The following is a 25,585-nucleotide window of genomic DNA, read 5'->3' on the forward strand; positions in this document are numbered from 1 at the left end:
ATTGACATAATTTAACTAAATTGTTTTCAGTAAGTTTTTTTTTTTTTACTTTAAGGTCATTTAAGAAAAGCAGATTATTAGTGACTGAAGGTTTTCTTTGACTTCAATCTTTCATCAATAATTACAGCTGTTCTGTTTTGTCAGTCACTTAATGAAGTTGTTAAGGTCACATATGCAGGTGAAATCAGAGGTGGAGCTTCAGCATCACAGTTTGGCCTTGTTCATACGATTCATCAGTTTCTCCAGCTTCATGGCAAGCATCATATCACCTTTGATCTGCAGCTTCCCAGACATGAAGGCCATCGTGGGTTTAAGATTCCCTGAAATGACGACATGACTGTCACTATGGCAACACCACCACCACCACAAAAAACAGAACCTTATCTCCACTTCTGACCAGACACCAAATGATCTCCAGCATTCTGACTGCATATGACTCCAGGGAGATCTTACCAGCGAACATGTTAGTGAAGTCAGCAGAGTCCATGCTCATGACCACGTCTGCTTTGGCTGGTGGCTCGCCCTGCCCGGCACTGCCCGACCCACTCTTCAAATCCAGAAACCAAACACCTTCGTGTTCTCCTGACACCCAAAAACACACGTGCATCTGCTTTACAGGATGTGACTTATGCAGATTAATAAATATGCTAACAGACCCTCACCCAGACTCCGCTGATGTAAACTAGCATGCTAACAGACCCTCCCCAAAGGCTACTGATTAGAATAACAGATTACCTGACAGGTCAAACTGGTAAACGCCTTGTGTGGACTTGACAACATCGGCACTGATGACTCCTCTGATGACATCAAATGTGCTTTCTATTGGTCCTCTGGAGGTGTCGTGTGATGGAGGTTTAAATGCTGATGTTGCCCCTGACAACCAGAACACAGTGTTCAGTTTGGTTACCGCGCACTCAGCGGCTTTTAAAGATAATTCATATAAAATATTCAAACGGTCACATTTGTGAACACACACACTGCTAACGTTGTTTTCTACATCAGGGTTGTTGTTTTGGACAGAAATGCTGCATTTATCCCCCCCCAATCAAATTTAATTTTCAGAGATTTTAGAAGAAGCAGGAGCAGAAAGACAAACTTAAGAGTCACTGGATGTAGGATGAAAGATTAGGAAGAACCAAAAAAGGCTTTGAGGAGCATTGTTGACTAGAAAGGCACCTGTGGAAGTGAGGAAGAGTTTAGGAGAAGAGGGAACAGATACAAGGCAGGATGTTGATTGATGAACACGTCAACAGGTCTGGGAGGAGTATGAGGGAGAGAAGAGGACCAGAAAAAAGTCTGGGATTGTTTAGAACATGGATGAAGATCTAATGAGAATCAGTCTGCACTTGGGATCTTTTTTACTTGTAACACCTGGTTACGGTTGTGTTGACGTTTGAGATTAAAGATTAGTTCAGCTGTCTGCAGATGTTCTGTTGTGCAGCACTAGAAGGGAGGAAGTAGAAAGGACACTAGAAGAATGGAGGACAACTATGGAAGACAAAAGACTGGAGAATAATGTTAGGTTGAATAAATTCCAGCACTGAGAAGTTAGTTTGCATAGGAGCTGAAGATGGAAAATCTGGTGCATTAATTACACACAGACTTCAGGCTCGATGGAATAAGAGAAAAGAGATCAGCACCATGACCCACAAATTAAGGCAAAGTTTAAGGGTAAGGTTATTAACAACATGAGGCTGTGACATGGGCAGCAAAGGGAGTGCAGGCAAAGAAATGAGAACATCAAGATTGTGTGGAGTTACAAAACTACACAAATTAAGAAATGACAAGAACAATTCAAAGTAGGAAGAACATCTAAGAAAGTCCAGAAAAGAAGGTTGAGGTGGTTTGGAGCTAAAGAGAAGAAACAATGAATAATAGAGTGATGAGAGAGAAAGTACAGTGGAAAGAAAGAGGGGAAGGACTATGTGGAGGCAGATGGAGAGGGTAAAGAAAGACTAGAAGGAAAAGGAGGTTCAGAACCAAACTGCATGAAAAAAGTCCATCAGAACCATCAACCCACAGACATGGGAAGTGATAACTGCGAGAAACAGCGATAAGGCACCGACAGTCGTATAACTGAAAGAACAGTCTTTCTGCACCAGCTGGATGAAGTAATATTAGCAGGGTTTACCATGTTGCTCCATCTGTTGGACTAGAGTTTCTGGTGATTCATCTAGGAAGAAGTCTGGCAGGAGGGGATGGCCTGTCGAGAAACATGCAGACAGTCTTGATCACGAAAAACAGATATTTTGACCTCCAATCATCCACGCAGGGCTAGTGTTAGCTCAGGTTTTGTGCGGTCACCTGGTTGGACAGCATAGGGTTCCATGTCATGTACACCATGATCTTTTAGGACATCCTCGTCCACCAAGAAGTGCCCAGTAAATTCAGTTGGTTGAGAGAGAATGGTATAGGCAGCATCAGCCACAATTTCAGGCTTCCGGCACTGTTTGGACACACCATCACCGCCCAACATGTCCATCGCTGCTGTCTGAATGGCTACAGCAACAATACACCACTCAGGTACAAATTTAACATAGATACAAGGACTATGCTAATATATTAGTTTAGCCACTGACCGGTTTTGGGCCAAAGAGCGTTGACTGCAATGTGACCTTTGAATTCTTCAGCCATTCCCAAGACACACATTGACATGCCATATTTTGCCATTGTATAAGCTTGGAAAAAAACAAAAAAAAAAAACATACCCATTGTTAGCGCACAGGTGTATCATGGAATGGTGGCTGTTGGTTGCTATGGCTACCTGTGTGATTTCTGAACCATACAGGGTTCAGGTTTAGCGGTGGTGAGAGGTTCAGGATGTGTGGGTTCCGACTCTTCAGTAAATGTGGGATGCAGAGCTTGGACCTGGATAGAGAGAACACTGGGTCATCACCGCAGGTGCAACAGGTCACTAATGCTGGCACGGCAGCACCAGGTGATAAACATTGGAATGTTTTTAGCAGAAACATAAATCTTTGCCAACAGTTTATTTATAACACAGTAAATCCATTAATACTGACTTTAGGTGCCACTCATGACAGCAAAAACCATAAAATAATTCTCACTGACCCACATTCAGACAAACTGTCACCAACTAAAGTCTGGTCCTCAGGTTTACACACAGCTGTGTTCAGACATATTAATATTTAGGATGTAGCGCATGGCCTCGATCTGCCCTAATTAAATAAATACATTAATGCTGTCTCAACAAAAACCTGAGTTTTGAAGTAAAGATAGAGACGGTGTTTTCACTCACAGTTGAGAAATTCCTAAGTCCATCTAGAGATCTGAAGATAAGCTTGGAGACATCCCTCGTGGGCCCACAGTTTGGTCCACAGCAAAACAGAATTGTAACTCAGAGTTCTTCAAAGGAGCCCTTGCATTTTTATTAGTTAAATTTCGGTCACTACGAATTATATGACATTATAATGGCTTCACGTCACAATCTGAAATTTCCCAGGCCTGAAGAACCCACCTTAATAGCCTCACATGAAGGCCAGAACTCTCCAGACAATGCAAGAGGCCTCCCCCCATGATAAGACATGGCCATAAAACTTTGAGCCTTGACAACCAGCTATTACCTTTAGGTCTAAGTGAAGGACAAGACATTTACTTAAAATAAAAAAATGCATCAGTATTCTTTTATTCATATATAAAAACTTCTAATGTGTCTGTTTTGATTAATCAAACAAAATGCTTTGCATATAATCATTCCATTTTATTGACGTGTTCCTTGTTAACTGTTGTGTGTTTAAGTGTGATCTTTCTGCATTATCAATATGTTGATGGTAAAATATTCTGTTTTAACCAAATGGAGTGTTTAAGTGACTATTAATGTGTATCCATTCGAGTGTCTTAGAACAAATAGTACACCAAAATAGTTAATGTGTTTTAATAATTGAATCATTTTTGTCTGCCCTTCTGAACACATGACGTTTCTGTGAAATTACACACCCTGAATGGGCAGCGTTTATGACGCAAGTCCCCTTTAAAAAGTTAGAACAGTCTCTCTCTCTCTCGCCTCTCGCGCTTGGAGCGCTCTTCTGCCTGCCTTCCCGCTTCTCTTTAAACGCTTAATTTTAATTTTGGGTCAACAAGACCCCATGCTAAGCTAAGCTAAAGCTACCGCGTGGCTTCATTGATTCATTGTTATTATTTGACAAACTTTCAACCAAGTAATAGCCTGACGCTTTAAGGTGCGTCAAGTCTTTCGGATTTTTAAGATAACGTCCAAGCTGAACTTTTCAAAATAACAGCGAATTTACAGAAAAGTGACTTTCCTTTTCTGTAGGCTAATTTTACAATGCTGCTTTTAAAGTTTTTACTTTTTTTTCTAAATGCACAAAGACTTTTAATCTGGCTCCAACAAACTTTTTAAAAGCTACCAGAAACCATTTTCAACAAATGCCTTCCACCTCTGGGGTCCAATGAGCTGACGACCTGACTGCAAGCAGCCATCCTGTCGATAAAGCCAGCCAACACAAGCCTTTGGGATCACCCAGGGATACCACTGAGTTAACCCCTGACCCAAGTGAGCACGCTGCAAAGAGCCTATATCGACGGCCGGACAGGTCGACCGAACCACCTCTTCAACGGATCAGCTAAGTAACCCAGTTAAAGGTTCCAGAAAAAGGGTTTTGTTGTCAATGGATGCAAAGTGGCTTCTTCTTCTTTTTAAACATATTCATATGTTTAATAATTTTCTTAAAATTAATTGGCTTCAAATTTCACCACTAAATTCTAATCAGATTTATTTACTTAAAGTCTTTAAGCTTTATCTCTCCTCTCAACATCTCATGAGTAAGCAAATTGTGTTCATAAATGAACTGATTTAATCACTGTCCACAAAAATGCCAGTAAACTGTTCATTTCTTGTATAATTGTAAATAAAAATTGATTAATTTGAGACTGATAAATTAATGAATGTTTAAATTAAAGTACCTATGCTTCAAATAGGTGGTGCCCCCAAGGAGATTAGAATAATATCTAATCAAATAATTATTAAACCCCCAAATTGTTAATTATTTTGGTGACCCATTAAATGAGGTCTAGGCCAATCTAATTCAATTTGGGAGTTTAGCAATGCTTTCACTACATACAGTGAGGAAAATAAGTATTTGAACACCCTGCAGTTTTGCAAGTTCTCCCACTTAGAAATCATGGAGGGGTCTGAAATTTTCATCTTAGGTGCATGTCCACTGTGAGAGACATAATATAAAAAAAAACAAAAAAAACAAATCCGGAAATCACAATGTATTTTTTTTTTTTATAATTTATTTGTATGTTACTGCTGCAAATAAGTATTTGAACACCTACCAACCAGCAAGAATTCTGGCTCACACAGACCTGTTAATTTTTCTTTAAGAAGCCCTCTTATTCTGCACTCTTTACCTGTATTAATTGCACCTGTTGGACTTGTTACCTGTATAAGACACCTGTTCACACACTCAATCAATCACACGCCAACCTGTCCACCATACCCAAGACTAAAGAGCTGTCTAAGGACACCAGGGACAAAACTGTAGACCTGCACAAGGCTGGGATGGACTACAGGACAACAGGCAAGCAGCTTGGTAGAAGACAACAACTGTTATGATTATTTATTAGAAAGTGGAAGAAACAAGATGACTGTCAATCTCCCTCAGTCTGGGATTCCATGCAAGATCTCACTTTGTGGGGTAAGGATGCTTCTGAGAAAGCTCAGAACTACACAGGAGGACCTGGTCAATGACCTGAAGAGAGCTGAGACCACAGTCACAAAGATTACATTAGTAACACATGATGCTGTCATGGTTTAAAATCCTGCAGGGCAGCAAGGTCCCCCTGCTCAAGCCAGCACATGTCCAGGCCCGTTTGAAGTTCACCAGTGACCATCTGGATGATCCAGAGGGGGCATGGGAGAAGATCATGTGGTCAGATGAGACCAAAATAGAGCTTTTTGGACTCAACTCCACTTACCATGTTTAGAGGATGAGAACAACTCCAAGAAAACCATCCCAACCGTGAAGCATGGGGGTAGAAACATCATACTCTGGGGGTGCTCTTCTGCAAAGGGGACAGGACGACTGCACCGTATTGAAGGGAGGATGGATGGGGTCATGTATTGCGAGATTTTGGCAAACAACCTCCTTCCCTCAGTAAGAGCATTGAAGATGGGTCATGGCTGGGTCTTCCAGCATGACAATGACCCCAAACACACAGCCAGGGCAACTAAGGAGGGGCTCCATAAGAAGCATTTCAAGGCCCTGGAGTGGCCTGGCCAATCTCCAGACCTGAACTCAATAGAAAATCCCTGGAGGGAGCTGAAACTCCAAACCTGAAAGATTTGGAGAAGATCTGTATGGAGGAGTGGACCAAAATCCCTGCTGCAGTGTGTGAAAACCTGGTGAAAAACGTTTGACCTCTGTAACTGAAAACATTAACACTGATTTTCACAGGTGTTCAAATACTTATTTGCAGCAGTAACACACAAATAAATTATTAAAAAAATCATACATTGTGATTTCCAGATTTGTGTTTTTTTTTTTTTTTAGATTATGTCTCTCACAGTGGACATGCACCTAAGATGAAAATTTCAGACCCCTCCATGATTTCTAAGTGGGAGAACTTGCAAAATTGCAGGGTGTTCAAATACTTATTTTCCTCACTGTATAATGGTCCCCCGTTGCGAGGCATGTAATTTTGATACATGTATTTTTGGTGCCCGCATGTGAGACAAATTTAGAATTTCGCTACATTATTCTGGTGCGCCGTGTGAAGGACCTGTAAATTTTGCTACAAGGATGACTGAAGAGAGAATGACGTGTGCGATGGATGGAGCCACCGCTGCCACAGAACAACAGCTTTATAAATATGCTGCTATCATCTGTCGGCTGGCTTCTCAGGAGTATTAACCAAAGACCTCCAGATCCTCCTCCAACTTTGTCCAGATGAAGAGGTGATGCTTGCTACGTTCAGGTGTTCATATCATTTTGAAATATGAAGTGGCGTACGTCAGGTAGGTTCCCCTCAGGTTGATTCCCAGCATTAGGTCCACCTTCTTCATGGGTGTCCCCAGAGTTCCTGTCAAGCTTATGGCACTGGCATTGTTCACAAGGATGTCAATACCTGCCAAACAAACATAACCATTGTGATTATGTCACTGAAGTTAGTATTTTCTAAGATTTTTTAAAACATGCTGTTATACCTCCAAACATGTCCACAGCTTTCTGAACAGCTTCGCCAACCTGCTGTTCATTACGAATGTCCACCACACATGCCAACGCTTTTCCTCCTGCTGCCTCCACTGACACACCACACGTAAAAATAAAATTACCCAAAGCATTTCCAGGCGGACAGCAGTTCTTATTTCAAAGAATAAGCTCAAGTTAACAGACGTTTGTAAGAGAGTTTGCCTGAATCAGCACTTATTTTGAACTAATGCTGAATACAGTGGTGTTCAGAATAGTAGTAGTGCTATGTGACTAAAAAGATTAATCCAGGTTTTGAGTATATTTCTTATTGTTACATGAGAAACAAGGTATCAGTAGATTCAGTAGATTCTCACAAATCCAACAAGACCAAGCATTCATGATATACACACTCTTAAGGCTATGAAATTGGGCTATTAGTAAAAAAAAAAAGTAGAAAAGGGGGTGTTCACAATAATAGTAGTGTGGCATTGAGTCAGTCAGTTCGTCAATTTTGTGGAACAAACAGGTGTGAATCAGGTGTCCCCTATGTATGGATGAAGCCAGCACCTGTTGAACATGAAAGCCTGAGGAAAATGGGATGTTCAAGACATTGTTCAAAAGAACAGTGTAGTTTGATTAAAAAGTTGATTGGAGAGGGGAAAACATACGCAGGTGCAAAAAATTATAGGCTGTTCATCTACAATGATCTCCAATGCTTTAAAATGGACAAAAAAAAACAGAGACACGTGGAAGAAAATGGAAAACAACCATCAAAATGGATAGAAGAATAACCAGAATGGCAAAGGCTCACCCATTGATCAGCTCCAGGATGATCAAAGACAGTCTGGAGTTACCTGTAAATGCTGTGACAGTTAGAAGACACCTGTGTGAAGCTAATTTATTTGCAAGAATCCCCCGCAAAGTCCCTCTGTTAAATAAAAGACATGTGCAAATGAGGTTACAATTTGCCAAAGAACACATCAACTGGCCTAAAGAGAAATGGAGGAATATTTTGTGGACTGATGAAAGTAAAATTGTTCTTTTTGGGTCCAAGGGCTGCAGTCAGTTTGTGAGATGACCCCCAAACTCTGAATTCAAGCCACAGTTCACAGTGAAGACAGTGAAGCATGTTGGTGCAAGCATCATGATATGGGCATGTTTCTCCTACTATGGTGTTGGGCATATATATCGCATACCAGGTATCATGGATCAGTTTGGATATGTCAAAATACTTGAAGAGGTCATGTTGCCTTATGCTGAAGAGGACATGCCCTTGAAATGGGTGTTTCAACAAGACAATGGCCCCAAGCACACTAGTAAACAAGCAAAATCTTGGTTCCAAACCAACAAAATGAATGCCTCGCAGATGTGAAGAAATCATGAAAAATTGTGGTTATACAACTAAATACTAGTTTAGTGATTCACAGGATTGCTAAAAAAGCAGTTTGAACATAAGAGTTTTGAGTTTGTAGCGTCAACAGCAGATGCTACTATTATTGTGAACACCCCCTTTTCTACTTTTTTTTTTACTAATAGCCCAATTTCATAGCCTTAAGAGTGTGCATATCATAAATGCTTGGTCTTGTTGGATTTGTGAGAATCTACTGAATCTACTGGTACCTTGTTTCGCATGTAACAATAAGAAATATACTCAAAACCTGGATTAATCTTTTTAAGTCACATAGCACTACTATTATTCTGAACACTACTGTATGTTTGAAGATGTAAATCTTAAGCCTGGTTCACACGACAGGATCTTAAAATTATCTTTAGGTTTCCAAAACCTGAGAGACCACACACGTGAAGATAAAATATCATGGATCTGACAGGTTTGGTCGAACATATTTCACGCATGAACATTCACAGCTCAGACAGGAACTCTCACAAAATCTCTTGAGATTAAACGTGAGTAAACGTGACTTCAGAGTAAACAAACGGAGGTACTTTGTGGACTATTTAAAACAGAGGGGAAAAATGATACAAAAAGAAAAAGAAAAGGTGTTCTTTAAAGGAGTGGAGACAGCGTGACCACCAGACTTTCTGGTAAGTCAGAACAGCTGTTTTGATTTTATTTTCCTCTCTGTAGGTCCGTCACCTCGCTTTCCAATTGGCTGCACGTCATATTCAGCAGGCTGTGTGCACGGTGTGGTCGGAGGACACAACACACACTGCGATATCGGGCCAAAAAAATTCATGTTGAATATCCCTGATGTGTGATCGGAGCGTTCCTGACGTCCTTCCGAGCAGATCAGAGCGCTCTTAACACACCACACAAGGGAGGAATATCTGATAAGATTATCTTTAGCGTCATCACGATTGTCGGGGCTTCCTTAAGATTGTTGGAAGGGGAAGATCGGGTCCGATATCGGCCTAATTATCCTGCTGTGTGAACCCGGCCTTAGTCTGTTGTTTTTAGGACACCCCAAATAATCCAGTTTCACTTTCAACTCAACTAAATAAATAAATAAAGATAGATCTGACAGTCAGACCAGAAGCACCCCCACCTGCTCTGTCCAGACTTTTATCCAGGACCAAACACTAACCCTGAGATCCGCTTGTGAGTGAGTGAATGTGACGTATCATTGTAAAGCACTATAAGCAGTTCACCACATCCACGACAACATGAAACCACCTTAGGTCCTGGATGGCAATCCGTTTACTGGCGGTGTAATTGGTAGTGGGTGCGTTGTAGCAGTTAGCACGTTAGCACATTCAGTGCTCACCTTCCTTAGCAGCTGTGTAAATGGTTCCAGGCAGCTTGGGATGTGGGTCTGTCGTCTTGGCAGCAATGACAATGTTGGCACCATCTCTGGCAGCTTTTAGAGCAATGGCTTTTCCAATACCTCGACTCGCTCCTGTAATGAAGAGCGTGCAGCCAGCTAGCTTCCTGAAACACACAAAATACTCAGGTGTTCTTTCAGTGTGACAATTTACTGATTTTACTTGTAAATCAAACATCTTTGAACTACTGGTAAAAAAAAACAACACACACACACACACACACACACACACCATTCTGTGTCCAGACTGTAAACTTTGCTTGAAACAAAAATGTAAACTGCTAGTATAATTAAGATGGGCCATATCATGTTTTGGCAATAAAATAAATAAATAAATAAATGAATAAAACAAAAAAACAAAAAATATGAAAAAAAAAAACACATTCAGGCTTTAAAATAAATCTTTGTGTGTGAAAGCAGAAGACAAACCACAGCATAACAGTCAAAAGTTTTTACTCAAGGCCAAAATATGGCCAGTGGGTATTGCAAAGGCCTTGCGTCCATCTGTCTGTGCTTCAAGTCCAGTCCTATTCCTGTCAGGGATCTTCAAATTCACAGGGAACATTCTTGGGATCACAGACCTTGGACAAGTTCAAAGATGGCTAACCTTGGCCTATTTTAATAGGTCAAAAGGTCACATTCCTATTTTTATGCTCATACGTTGAGGGTATTTTAGCATTGCATTATATTTAACCTTACTGTTAACATTGCTGCAACCTACACATTTCAGTGTTAACTTTTTCTTCCATCTGTTTCCATTACTGAATGCTGGTCAGCCAACAGCCCTCATATACAGGAACAGGTGTTAATTCAACTGCCATATGATTCAAACTTACTGTGTTTTGTATGACTTTAGCCTGCTGGTAAACACTTTTTGTGTGTATAGTTAGTGTACTTATATCTACAAGGCAATGACAGATGACACTGTTTGATTTATGATACGCCAACAACATACCCAGGCATCTCTGGATCAAAGGCCAAGGATCCAGAGACATGAACATCACTGCTGAGATCAGTGAACGTCTATACAAGTTCAACACGTTCATCACATACAGACAGTTCTGATGGACGAGTCCAGGAAGTCATTGAAAGCCTGGATCTTATTAGTCTGGATACAGGACAATCACAAACCCAGACACTCCGATTCCTCGCTCGGCTTCTCAAGTGCTGTCATCAGGGTATCCATTGATTCCACAAAGAAGCACAGCAGAAGTCAAGATCACTCTAACGAACTGAATCAAACCCTTTCTTTTTGTGGCAGGGTGTGTGTGGGGGGCGGTGTCCAACACAGGTTCCAAAGAAGTACTGCTTGTATCGAGTACTTACAGGTTGATGGGTGTCTTCTTGGGCGTAAATGACTGCATTTCTATAGTGGTTACACACACACACACACACACACACACACACACACACACACACACACACACACACACACACACACACACACACACACACACACACACACACACACACACACACACACACACACACACACACACACACACACACACACACACACACACACACACACACACACACACACACACACACACACACACACCAGTGTGTACCGCCATACATAGTGCTGAACTTTGGGCATTTTACAGTCTTATGGGGATTTTGAAAGATACAAAATGCTTTTATGCTTTTATATTAACTACACTAATATTTGTTGTTTATTTTCATATGATGTGTGTTGTTTTAATTAGTTTATAAGTGCTTTTATTTGATTTCCATATATTCATTAGGAATTGCTGTATTCTCATATAACCTTTTGAAATTGTTGCCATGTTTTGGTAGGCAGATAGGGAGGTGAAAAAACTAAAGGCGCCAGTGAAGGTTAGAAGCAGATGTCTTCTTTTTTTTAATCAGTCAGCAGTTTCAGTCTCAGAGTCTGGCTGGCCGTGGGATGGTGGGGGTTGCAGACAGTTGAAGGTTGGTTGTCGTGGAGGTGCACAGGTGACTCCTTTCTGAGTGGTATCCTGGGGTCGGGTGAGGACATCAGTCAGGCGACTGGACTTCGCAGCGCCTGGGTAGGACTATACCCAGAACCAGATGGGAGATGACCAATCAAATCTCAGGACATCGCCCAAGTTTAGCCAAACACTGTCTGGAATAGGGAAAATACTCAGAGTATTAAAGGGGTCCAAAAAGGAGGTTCCAGGTCCGTTAGCTCTTATCTGCCTACTACCACACCAGACGGCTGGTTGAGAGGTAGATACCACTCAGGGACCAGCAAAATTCTGTGCCTTTGTATTTCTGGTTTTTTTGTGTTTTTTTTTACTCAGCCTGTTATTAAACCCTCAGACGGAGGTTGATCTGACGAGGTTGGCTAAAAAACTGATCTGAAATGTGGTTGCCTCTTCCTTATCAACAGACGCAGAGTGTGTGACCTAAGGTAAATAGTTTTTGCTGTTCACATGTCTGATGTTTGGGTTCACAGGTATTTAACAGAAGTAAATAATTCCGCTCCAACCATGTTGGTATTTCAGGTTTTCAGTTAAATACAGTGTTAAAAGGTCCGTTCCAACATGCGACAAGGTAAAAACTCAGATTAAAGGGGTCATAATATCTTTATGTGTTGTACTCCACAAGGTAGAAGGTTACACACTAACAATTTGAACAGAGGATCCTCTGGTCACAAGCCCACTACTTTAACCACTACTTTAGACCATTACCTCCATCGACATGAACCCAGACTGCTCCATCAGTCCCTCACTCATGAACAAGATCCTGGGATACTTAAACTCCTCCACCTGAGGCAAAGACACCCCACCGACCTGAAGAGGGCAAGGCATCTTTTTCCGGTCGAGAACAATGGCCTCGGATTTGGAGATGCTGTGCTTCATCCCGGACGTTTCACACTCAGCTGCAAACCGCCCCAGTGCACGCTGAAGGTCCTGGTTTGACGAAGCCAACAGGACCACATCATCCGCAAACAGCAGAGATGAGATTCCATGGTTCCCAAACCTGACCCCCTCTACACCCTGGCTGCGCCTAGAAATTCTGTCCATTATAGGACCCCGGACCCCGTACTCCCGGAGCACCCCCCCACAGGGCGCCTCGAAGGACACGGTCAAATGCCTTCTCCAGATCCACAAAACACATGTGGACTGGTTGGGCGAGCTCCCATGAACCCTCGAGCACCTGATGGAGGGTGTAGAGCTGGTCCAGTATGCCGTGACAAAGACGAAAACCACACTGCTCCTCCTGAATCCGAGGTTTGACTTTCGGTCGAATTCTCCTCTCCAGCACTCTGGAATAGACCTTACCGGGGAGGCTGAGGAGTGTGATCCCCCTGTAGTTGGAACACACCCTCCGCTCCCCCTTCTTAAACAGAGGGACCACCACCCCGGTCTACCAATCCAGGGGTACTGTCCCCGACTGCCACGCGATGTTGCAGAGATGTGTCAACCAGGACAGTCCCACAACATCCAGAGATTTAAGATACTCAGGACGGATTTCGTCCACCCCAGGAGCCTTGCCACCAAGGAGCTTTCTGACCACCTCGGTGACTTCAGCCTGGGTGATGGACAGGGATGGGTATTGATAAGATTTTATCGATATCGATGCCATTATCGATTCTGCTTATCAATCCGATTCGTTATCGGTTCCCTTATCGATACCTTGTGAATTTTGTACTAAAAGTAGGCTTTACAGGTTTTCTATGTATTTCACTGAGTGTTAAAGTAAATAAATATCAATCAATCAATCAATCAACTTTTTTTCTTATATAGCGCCAAATCACAACAAACAGTTGCCCCAAGGCGCTCAAATATGAAATTGGTCACTGTACCTTGATCTCTGGACATAAATAAAAATAAACAAAACGGTGTTTCGCTTTGAAGTTATTAATTCCAACTGGACTCTATCATTATAACTTGACTCGGCAGAGAGCCGTGCAGCATTTGGAGCTGTGTGAGCAGAACGGAGGATGATTCTCGTTTCTTTCTCGCAACAAGACAGGAGTCCCAGTTAGTAACTTTAATCCGCACAAAAGTAACTCACGATTGACATATTCAGGGATGAAAGTGGTGAAAAACAAAAAAGCTGAAACCCAAAATTACCCCCCAACACCACCTGCATGAAAATGTTTCAATAAACTGGACGATAAACTGGAGTGAGTGCAGCATCCATTTAGGTGAGAGAAAAAAAAAAAAAAAACTTATTCAAATTCATTCCAGTAGTATTCTACCCTTAACTAGGATGCAGCAGTTTTCTAGCTTGGCAGATAGTTCTGGAGGAAATCACTGAAGAAATTAACACTGAAAATATGGTTTGACTGAAACAAACTGTCATTAAACTTAAATAAGTCAGTGATGAAATGGAGGTGTAAGAGTCACTAGGTGTTCACAGGAAACACTTATTTATTTCTGTATGTATGTATTTATTTATTTATGTATGTTCATTGTTAGTTGGTTTTATATTTTCTGTTGTGTTTCTATTCAGGTTCTTTTTGTCTCTTTCTCTAAAATTGTATATAATAATCATTAGATTATTAATATATAAACAAAAATAAATTTAAAAAATATTACAATTTGAAAACAAATGCACCCGAACGTGATGACAGCTGCAACTGCTTAATGCTAACTTTTAACATTGAAAATGCAATAGACATGCTAATGCATTAGCATCGCTCCCGTTTTTAAGTTATAAAATACATCTATCAACTGTTTCAGAACACCATAACAGGTCGGTTTAACATAAAAAAGGTAAATAATACTCACAGACGTATGCTCTTTAGGGTTTTAGCGGGGGAAAATTAAGCGAAAGAAAGAAAGAATAAACAAAGCAATAGATCAAAGCACTGCTTCAATCTGCGAACCACTGCTTCGATTGGTTCAAGGTTCAAAGCAAAGTCACGCTGCAAAAAAGTTGATTACAGACCCGCTGCAGGGTCTGTAATCAATGTAGAGAAATGATCATTTTCCTGACAATAACGGCCACTCTGAAGAACTGATAACAGAATCATTAAGCAAAAAGCTTATTGATGTCGGTGGATCGAATCATTTCTTAGCGATACCCGAAAGGAACTGGTTCTCGATACCCATCCCTAGTGATGGACGAGTCCGCCTCTGTGTCCCCAGTCTCTGCTTCCTCTTCGGAAGACGTGACGATGGGATTGAGGAGATCCTCGAAGTATTCCTTCCACCGCCCAACAACATCCCCAGTCAGGGTCAACAACTCCCCACCCGCACTATAGACAGTGTTGGCGGAGAGCTGCTTCCGCCTCCTGAGGTGTCGGATGGTTTTCTAGAATTTCTTCGAGGCCGACCGATAATCCTCCTCCATGGCCTCTCCGAACTCCTCCCAGACCCGAGTTTTTGCCTCTGCAACCGCACAGGCTGCAGCATGCTTGGCATGCCGGTACCGGTCAGCTGCCAACGAGGTCCCACCTACCAACAAAGACAAGTAGGACTCCTTTTTCAGCTTGACGGCATCCCTTACTTCCGGCGTCCACCACCGGGTTTGGGGATTGCCACCGCAACAGGCACCAGAGACCTTGCGAACACAGCTGCAGGAGGCCGCATAGACAACGGAGGTGGAGAACATGGTCCACTCTGACTCAATGTCTCCAACCTCCCCCGGGATCTGGGAGAAGCTCTCCCGGAGGTGGGAGTTGAAGTCTTCCCTGACAGAGGGATTCCGCCAGTCATTCCCAGCAGACCCTCACAATATGTTTGGGCCTGTCAGGTCTGACCGGCTTCATCCCCTCCCAGCGGATCCAACTCACCACCAGGTGGTCATCGGTTGACAGCTCAGCCCCTCTCTTTACCCGACTGTCCGAGACACGTGGTCGAAGGTCAGATGATATGACTACAAAGTCGATCATCGACTTCCGGCTCAGGGTGTCCTGGTGCCATGTGCACTTATGGACACCCCTGTGCTTGAACATGGTGTTCATGATGGACAAACTGTGACTGGCACAGAAGTCCAACAACTGAACACCACTCTGGTTCAGATCGGGGAGGCCGTGCTTCCCAATCACGCACCTCCAGGTCTCACTGTCGCTGCCCACGTGGGCGTTGAAGTCCTCCAGGACAACAATGGAGTCCCTGGTCGGAGCACTATCTAGTACCCCTCCCAGAGACTACAAGAAGGTTGGGTACTCTGCACTGCTGCTTGGCCCATAAGCCGAGACAACAGTGAGAGACCTGTCCCCAACCCGAAGGCATAGGGACACAACCCTCTCATTCATCGGGGTGAACTCCAACACATGGCGACTGAGCTGGGGAGCAATAAGCAATGCTACCCCAGCTCGCCACCTCTCCCCGTGAGCAACACCAGAAAAGTGGAGCATCCAGCCCCTCTCCAGGAGTTGGGTATTACAGCCCAAGCTGTGTGTGGAGGTGAGCCTGACTATCTCTAGTCGGTACCTCTTAACCTTCCGCACAAGCTCAGGCTCCTTCCCCCCCAGCGAGGTGACGTTCCACGTCCCAACAACCAGAGACTGTGAGCGCGGACCGGGCCGCCGGGCCACCCGCCCTCGACTGCCACCCAGTCCTCTCTGCACCCGACCAATTCTACACACAATACCCCATAATGGCAATGTAAAAAACTTTGAGATTTTTGCAAGTTCATTACAAAAAAAAAAAAAAAGAAATCACGTGTATATAAGTATTCCAGGCCTTTGCCATGAAGCATAAATTGACTCAGGTGCATCCTGTTTCCACAAATCATTTTTGACATGTTTCTACAGCTTAACTGAAGTCCACCTGGGGCAATTTCAGTTGATTGGACAAGATTTGGAAAGCCACACACCTGTATACGTTAAGGTCCCAGAGTTGACACTGCATGTCAGAGCACAAACCAAGCATGAATCAAAGGAATTGTCTGTAGACCTCCGAAACAGAATTGTCTCAAGGCACAAATCTGGGAAAGGGTACAGCAACATTTCTGCTGCTTTGAAGGCCCCAATGAGCACAGTGGCCTCCATCATCTGTAAATGGAAGAAGTTCAGATCCACCAGGACTCTTCCTAGAGCTGGCCGTCCGTCGAAACTGAGCAATTGAGGGACAAGTGGGACTTAGTCAGGGAAATGACCAACAACCAACAACCTGATGGTCACTCTCTCAGAGCTCCAGCATTCCACTGTATAGAGAGGAGAACCTTCCACAAAGACAACCATCTCTGCAGCAATCCACCGATCAGGCCTGTGTAGCAGAATGGCCAGATGGAAGCAACTCCTTAGTAAAAGGCACATGGCAGCCTGCCTGGTATTTGCCAAAAGACACCTGAAGGACTCTCAGACCATGAGAAACAAAATTCTCTGGTCTGATGAGACAAAGATTGAACTCTTTGGCATGAATGCCAGGCGTCATGTTCAACTTATTTCATTTATACAGTGCCAAATCACAACAAAGCTGCCACAAGGCGCTTCACACGAGTAAAGTGTAACCTTACCAACCCCTAGAAAAAGCACACAGGTGACAGTGGTAAAGAAAAACTCCTTCTGATGATGCCGAGGAAGAAACCTCAAGCTGACCCACTGCTTAAGCCCCTTTCACACCGGGCCAACTTAGAGTTACGTAATGCCGCGTATCGACTATGCAACGTTCAGGGTCTGGTTGCAGAAACACTCCCACATTCCATTTGGATCACCAGCTGCATCCATGTCCACCAGGTAAGTATTCATTCATTCATTTTCTATACCAGCTTACTCCAATCATGGGTCCGGGAGGGGGACCTGGAGCCTATCCTAGCAGCCACTGGGTGTGAGGAGGGGTTCATAGGACACCAGTCAATCGCAGGGCCACATACAAACAGACAAACAAACTCATTCATACTCGCACACGTACGGCCCATTTAGTCACCAGTTCACTTAACCTGCGTGTCTGTGGAAATGGGAGAAAGCCAGAGCACCCAGAGGGATCTCACACAAACACAGGGAGAACATGCAAACTCCACCCAGAAAGGACCAGTTGGGAAGTAATCTCATAACCTTCTTGCTGTGAGGCAACAGTGCTAATTGCTAAGACATGGTGCTGCCCCAGTTGGGTATTGTTATGGATAACTGCTCAATGGTATTTTCCTCTCACATGTACAGTGAGGAAAATAAGTATTTTAACACCCTGTGATTTTGCAAGTTCTCCCACTTAGAAATCACGGAGGGCTCTGAAATTTTCATCTTAGGTGCATGTCCACTGTGAGAGAGATAATCTAAAAAAAAAAAAAAAACACAAATCTGGAAATCACAATATATGATTTTTTAATAATTTTTTGTATGTTACTGCTGCAAATAAGTATTTCAACACCTGTGAAAATCAATGTTAATATTTGGTACAGTAGCCTTGGTTTGCAATTACAGAGGTCAAACGTTTCCTTTAGTTTTTCACCAGGTTTGCACACACTGCAGCAGGAATTTTGGCCCATTCCTCCACACAGATCTTCTCTAGATCAGCCAGGTTACTGGGCTGTCGCTGAGAAACACGGAGTTTGAGCTCCTCCAAAGATTTTATATTGGGTTTAGGTCTGGAGACTGGCTAGGCCACTCCAGAACCTTGATATGCTTCTTACGGAGCCACTCCTTGGTTATCCTGGCTGTGTGCTTCAGGTCATTGTCATGTTGGAAGACCCATCCATGACCCATCTTCAATGCTCTAACTGAGGGAAGGAGGTTGTTCCCCAAAATCTCGCAATACATGGCCCCGGTCATCCTCTCAATACAGTGCAGTCATCCTGTCCCATGTGCAGAAAAACACCCCCAAAGCATGATGCTTCCACCCCCATGCTTCACAGTAGGGACGGTGTTTTTGGGATGGTACTCAGCATTATTATCACTTTACCGGGGCGTTGCTAGGCCGGTATCATAGATTTACATTGACGGTATCTGGCTATACCCGCCCGCTGTGCTTAAACAAATGACATCATATGGCACGCAGCCCAAGAACTGTCCGCAGAGGAAAAAATGAAAAGGCGAGAAGTGTGTTTTGGTCCCAATATGGATATTCCGGATGATTTTCTCATGGATAGTACGACAATGAACAGCAGCTAAAGCAGCCAGCTTGATGAGGACGCACTGCTGAATTTGAACAGCAGCGCGCGCGCCAGGTGACAAGGCAGAACTTAAGTGAGCCAACTTTTTATGTACGCGTTACGTGTTGTGTATCTCAGTAAAAAGTGATAATAATGCAAATAACATGCTGTTGTCGTGCGGTATGCATTTTTCTGAGTCCCTCCATCCATCCCATCGCCTGCAATGACAGCTATTCGCCCTCGTCTAACTCGGACAAATAGCTGTCATTTTGGGTGACTGGGCATGGACGTCGGGCCTCTGAAAATGCATACCGCCCTCCAAAAGCATGTTATTGTATTATTCTTCTTCCTCCAAACACGGTGAGTGGAATTAAGACCAAAAAGTTCTATTTTGGTCTCATCTGACCACATAACTTTCTCCCATGACTCCTCTGGATCATCCAAATGGTCATGGGCAAACTTAAGACGAGCCTGGATGTGTGCTGATTTAAGCAGGGGAACCTTCTATGCCATGCATGATTTTAACCCATGACGTCTTAGTGTATTACCCACAGTAACCTTGGAAACAGTGGTACCAGCTCTCTTCAGGTCATTGACCAGCTCCTCCCGTTCAGTTCTGGGGTGATTCCTCACCTTTCTTACGATCATTGCTACGCCACGAGGTGGGATCCGGCATGGAGCCCCAGTCCAAGGGAGATTGACAGTCATGTTTAGCTTCTTCCATTTTCTAATAATTGCTCCAACAGTTGATCTTTTTTCACCAAGCTGCTTGGCAATTGCCGTAGCCCTTTCCAGCCTTGTGGAGGTCTACAATTTTGTCTCTGGTGTCTTTGGACAGCTCTTTGGTCTTAGCCATGTTAGGAGTTGGAGTCTTACTGATTGTGTGGGGTGGATAGGTGTCTTTATGCAGCTAACAACCTCAAATAGGTGCTTCTAATTTGGAATAATAAGTGGAGTGGAGGTGGACTTTTTAGAGGTGGACTAACAGGTCTTTGAGGGACAGAATTTCTGCTGATTGGCAGGTGTTGAAATACTTATTTGCAGCAGTAACATACAAATAAATTATTAGAGTAAAATCTGTGCCAATTCAACATGCAGATCCACCTTGGATTTGCTGTGGCGACCCCGAATGCAAACAAGGGAGCAGCCGAAGGGACATACTTACACTGTGATTTCCGATTTATTTATTTTTTTTTTTAGATTATGTCTCTCACAGTGGACATGCACCTAAGATGAAAATTTCAGACCCCTCCATGATTTCTAAGTGGGAAAACTTGCAAAATCGCAGGGTGTTCAAATACTTATTTTCCTCACTGTATATTTAATCACTTCAATTTAATTATGTTACTTTCACACCTCTGCTGCTGCAAAGACTCATCAGACCTGCATCACTGTGTGAAAAATCTGACAGCAACCAGCAACCAAAAGTGTCTCCGACACCTTGTGAACCACTTCGTTTTCATGTGTCTGTCCTGGTTTTCCTGTTCTGCAAGTTTGCTGCACATATGACTTGAAAGCAGGAAAAATAATTCTTGTTTTCAAAGTCACTCCAAAGAAAAGTTTTGTCCAAATGCATAAATGTAATTATTTGCCAGTGATAGGGGTGGAGCAATACATCGCATATCGTTATAATCGTAGCATGGGGCCTGCATTATCACCAGATTTTCAAACCATCTCAGCTGGCTCACTTTGATTTGATGCAAAGAAGCAGCAGCTCTACTCGAGTCCACCCCTGATATTTGAGCTTCTCAACCTGTCCCAGTGTAAGACCAGACATCCTCATTTGTGCTACTTGTATCCGTGAGTTTTTTCTTTTGGTCATTACCCAAAGTTCATGACCATAAGTGACTTTAGGAGTATAAACTGACTGATAAATTCAGATTCTTGGTTTCTGGCTCATATTTATTCGCCATGACAGTCCACCACAGCATCCAGAAATCAGACACAGCCCCAATCAATATATCGACCTAACACTCCAACTTACCTCCACTCATCAACAAGACCTAGAGATATTTAAACTCCTCTATTTGAGGTAATAACTCTCCCCTGACCCAGAGTGGACAATCCACAATTTCTAGACAGAGGACCGTGGTCTCAGATTTCGAAGTGCTCGATTCTCATCCCAGTTGCTTCACACTTGGCCTCAAACCTGCTCAGTGCACATCGGAGCTCATTGCCTGATGAAGCCAACAGAACCACATCATCTAAAAAAGCAAAGATGCAACTCTGAGGTCACTAAATTGGACACCCTCTGGTCCCTGACTGGGCTTTGAAATCATGTCCATGAACATCACAAACAGGATTGGTGACAAGGGGCAGTCCTGGTGGAGTCCAACACCCACTGAGAACAGGTCTGATGAAATGCCAAGAATGTGGATATAATTCCTAGTTTGGTTGTATAGAGACTGAATTGCGTGTTGCAGCGGTTCATGGGCCGCATACTCCCACAGCACCCCCACAGGACACCTCGAGGGACCTGGTCGTATGCCTTTTCCAAGTCCACAAAACATGTTGACTGGTTGGTCAGAATCATAAACAATTTATAAAATATACAAATAAGAAAATGATTAACATCAATAATTACAATTTACACTTTGAAATAATTAGATTATTTAAAGTTAATCATTCACCACAGATTAATTTCTACATAATTAGTATATAATTAAGTATTCAATTGTGGAGCTAGCATGTTGTTCCAACCCTAGTCAGGGAAATGGAGTTTTGGGTTTAGAACAGTCAGTATACAAATCTCGACTGTCTTTGATCCAAAGTGTTTGTACATCCGCATGTTCCACAGCAGCTGACCCGGAACAATAGCAGGGACGTGATGCGCCATTGGATTCGGACTAACAATTGACCTGGAACAATAGCTGGGATGTGATACGTCACTGGGTCCAGACTAACAATTGGGAAATAATATAAGAAAGAAATATGAATGTAATCTCAGGATGACAATTCCAGCATGGCTACAATCTGTAAAAGTAAGTCCCTTCGGCTGCTCCCTTGTTTGCACTTGGGGTCGCCACAGCAAATCCAAGGTGGATCTGCATGTTGAACTGGCACAGGTTTTACGCCGGATGCCCTTCCTGACGCAACTCCACATTACATGGAGAAATGTGGCAGGGGTGGGATTTGAACCCGGAACCTTCTGAACTGAAACCAAGCACATTAACCACTTGGCCACCACCCCTGCTATGGCTACAACTGTACAGAAGACTTAAACTTTGTGAAATCAGTAGCAGAAATCAGGAAGAATTACCAAAGAACCTGAGATTGGAGGTGGGCAGGATGAAGCTGCCAAGATCAGTGGTGTGGAGTAGCAACACAGAGCAGCCTAGAGGCAAGAGGAACTTTGTAGCCAATGTGCGTGCACTACACAACAAAGTGGACTTTCTACAACTGTGAATAAACATGTACCAGGTGATGAGGAACTGCCGTGCACTTCTGCTGATGGAAACATGGCTAAACATCAAGATGCCAGACTCTGTATTCCAAATTAGCAGAATGCTACTCCACTGAGCTGACCGGAATCATCTGTCAGGGAAGACCCGGGGCGGTAGACTGTGTGTGTGTATATAAAAACAAAAACCACAAAAGACAATCATGGTGTGTCCCTGATGACTGCTTTAGGAGCACCGACTGGCATATCTTCATGGAGGCAGCAAGAACAACTACTGGAGAGGTGGATCTGGATGAGTATGCATCTTCTATCATCAGCGTGTGGATGATGATTGTGGACTTCAGGAAAGCCACCAGGCACTACCCTCCACCCCTTTGCACACGGGGTGCGGAGGTAGAAATTGTCCCATTTTAAATACCTGGGGGTGCACATCAACAGTAACCTCACCTGGAACACCAACTGCAACAGCTTGATTACAAAAGGCCCACCAATGGCTGTACTTCCTGAGGAGTCTGGACTGGGCACCACAGCCCTCATATCCTTCTACTGGTGTGCAGTGGAAAGCATCCTCACCTCTTGTGAGGTACTGGGGCCTCATGTACAAAGCATGTGTACGCATAAAAACGTGGTGTATGTCCATCTCCACACCAATGTTCAGATGTATCAAAAGTGAAATGACCATGGAAATGTGCAATGTGTCACGCAGAAATCGTGGCTGACATATGCATGTTTCTGCTGCTGTTGTTCCACTGCCGACACGTAGAGGTGATACTGTGACACTGTTAATAGCGTGGAAACAAGAAGTCATCAGAGTGACGTGTACATCAGTGTGTCACTGATGTACACGTCACTATGTGTCAGTCAACCTTGCGCTGCGCCATGCCAACTATGTGGAATGCAATCATCCGAATGTCATCCAGGTACATCACATTCCAACATTAAAGTACAATTTGCAGAGAGAGCAGTTTTCCCCGAATATAATCAGAGCTACTGACTGCACACACAAAGGTGCCATCATATGATGAATTTGTTTTTGTTAATAGGAAGCAATTTCATTCCATCAATGTTCATATCATATGTGATGCGCAAATGTACATCAGGTTGGAGGCTAGCACAGTGCACGATGGGTGGCTGTTTGCTGTGTAAATGGTGTATTAGTGTAACTGTTCTGAACGAAAACCAGTGCGGGCACATTTGGGCATGTGCGCATTCAAATATGTTGGTTGTTATTATCCATGTGTTTTCTTCTTCTGATGGTCAGAGTGGAGCAGCAGAGCTTCTTAACAGATCGTCTCCTTGTATTCAGTATGTCAATAAACGTGCGTAAAATTGTGAATGTCACACTGTCACTGGTGGGGCACCTCACGTTTTTTTACTTAAGTGTGTGTGGTGTTCTCAGCCAACAGCATTTATGGCCTTACACACACACACACACACACACACACACACACACACACACACACACACACACACACACACAAAATGAACATTTTCCACTTTCATGATTATTCCATTTAACAGTGTACAAGTGCATGTCTCCACATAATTTCCAGGCATCTGTAGCACACACTTGGTATAAATTCTTTTCTGTGTTCATGTTTGATGTGACAGCTTGGGGAATCCCAGCTCCAGGGCCCATTTACATGGATTACCAGATTTAAATAGAGGCGTGGTCATGGCAGAATTTGGTGCGTGTGCGCTTAGTTTCACATTCAATGGGATGTACAAACAGAACATGCTTGGATCCATGCGTACGCACACTTTGATACATCTGAATATTTTTGTGCGTATGCCATATTTCAGTAGGAAGTCTTTGTACATGAGGCCCCAGCTCTGCTGCAGACAGGAAGGCCTTGCAGTGGGTGGTCAAGTCTGCACTGAAGATCACCAACAGTCTCCCTGCAATAAACAACATATACACCACCAGATCCAGAAGCAGGGCTGTCAGCATCATGGACACCTCCCACACTGCAAATGGACTGTTTGCCCCCCCCAGTCAGAAGGCTGCGCAGCATCAGATCTAGGACCACCAAGCTGAAGAACAGCTTCCTCCCTGTGGCTGTTCAGCTCATAAACTCTGCCACATGATACCTATTCACTGTGCAACATCTGTTGTCTCTGAAGACGTGTGCACCATTGACTTGACACTTTATGACTTACTACACCTTATGTGTGCATTTTAATCTTTTTGTTGCTATCAGAATTAAGTGTATGTGTTCTTTTAGCAGGGATGTGCAGATGGGTCTCCATGCTATTTTAATTATTTTGCTGGCCTAACTGGGACCGCTTCGTTCCTCCTCCTCCTCTACCACGTTTTTCAAAATTCTTTAATTTTAGTACATGACACCTGAACAAATGGCACCAAAATGAAAGACTGATGAAATTCTGATACGGGAAGAAAAAAAAACGATTAAACTGCGAACTGCCAAAAAAAAATCAGCAGGTTCTACTGTGTTCGCTCATTGTGAAATTTCACGGAAAAAAAATACTGGGTAAAGTTCCTTCCTTCAGGGCTACACGGTAACGCGGCCGAAGTTAACTACGTATTTTCTGTAAGAGGGAGATCAGAAAACCGATTCGGCACCAATAGTCAACTTAAGCAGGACTTTTTTTTTGTCCAAACCCCAGTTTCCGTGTGGAAGCTCTGAGTCTGGGGTAAACACTTAATGGAGTTCTGAACTTAGAAGCTAGTTCGCTAACAACCGTGTGCACGTACCCAGTATTCGGCAGCATTCTGACTCCAAGTGAAAATAAACAATGACAGAAAGGTTTGAAGACAAACGAAGCTGAAAAAGCAGGAGGCGTCTTCTTCTTCACCTTTCACCTACTTCCACTGTGGCCCATGAACGGTTGCAAAAAATATTTTGGATCATTCAACGTGGATCTAGCAAAAGCCGTGGTCGGCCATATTTCCACTCCCTTTATAACTGAATAAAGATTAGAGCGGACATTAAGTGCGTTTCCCCGCCAGCCATCTTGGGAGGGGATTGTTGTGGGATTTCGACACCCCGCTGTGGCGACAGCAACACAACACTCCACAATACACAAATCCACCCCCCTGGTGGGCGTAGCAGATACTACAAAAACTATTTTGCACAAGTACAATGGTGTTTACAGCTTTTAAAATCTGTGTATGTGTGTGTGTATGTCTTTTAGACTCTCTGGCTTTTTTTTTCCTTTCTGTGGGTTGGGGTCAGGTTGTAAATCGTGCATAGCTTTTGCGGGTTGGGTGGTGCAGATGGTCTCTCATAACA

General features: G+C 43.3%; 1 protein-coding gene across 1 annotated transcript; it reads right to left on the reverse strand.

Annotated features, from left to right (window-relative positions):
• On the reverse strand, nucleotides 1-25,243 carry hsdl2 (hydroxysteroid dehydrogenase like 2). Its single transcript, XM_034192483.1, has 11 exons — nucleotides 25,048-25,243; nucleotides 9,899-10,062; nucleotides 7,190-7,288; nucleotides 6,996-7,110; nucleotides 2,765-2,868; nucleotides 2,580-2,678; nucleotides 2,305-2,499; nucleotides 2,132-2,203; nucleotides 736-873; nucleotides 454-582; nucleotides 1-320 (listed from the first exon to the last, which is right to left on the reverse strand). The coding sequence occupies exons 1-11, from the start codon at nucleotides 25,062-25,064 to the stop codon at nucleotides 205-207; spliced, it is 1,248 nt and encodes a 415-aa protein (XP_034048374.1). The 5' UTR covers nucleotides 25,065-25,243; the 3' UTR covers nucleotides 1-204.
• Between the last annotated feature and the right edge of the window lie 342 nt (nucleotides 25,244-25,585).

Source organism: Thalassophryne amazonica, chromosome 17 (assembly GCF_902500255.1).
Source record: "Thalassophryne amazonica chromosome 17, fThaAma1.1, whole genome shotgun sequence".
NCBI lineage: Eukaryota > Metazoa > Chordata > Actinopteri > Batrachoidiformes > Batrachoididae > Thalassophryne > Thalassophryne amazonica.

What these genes read in the sequence shown, in the direction of transcription:
- hsdl2 (XM_034192483.1), bottom strand. An exon ending in ACCCTATGCTGTCCAACCAG is followed by an intron (nt 2,204 to 2,304) that starts GTGACCGCACAA and finishes GTTTCTCGACAG; the next exon opens with GCCATCCCCTCCTGCCAGAC. An exon ending in CCAACAGATGGAGCAACATG is followed by an intron (nt 874 to 2,131) that starts GTAAACCCTGCT and finishes TCTGGTTGTCAG; the next exon opens with GGGCAACATCAGCATTTAAA.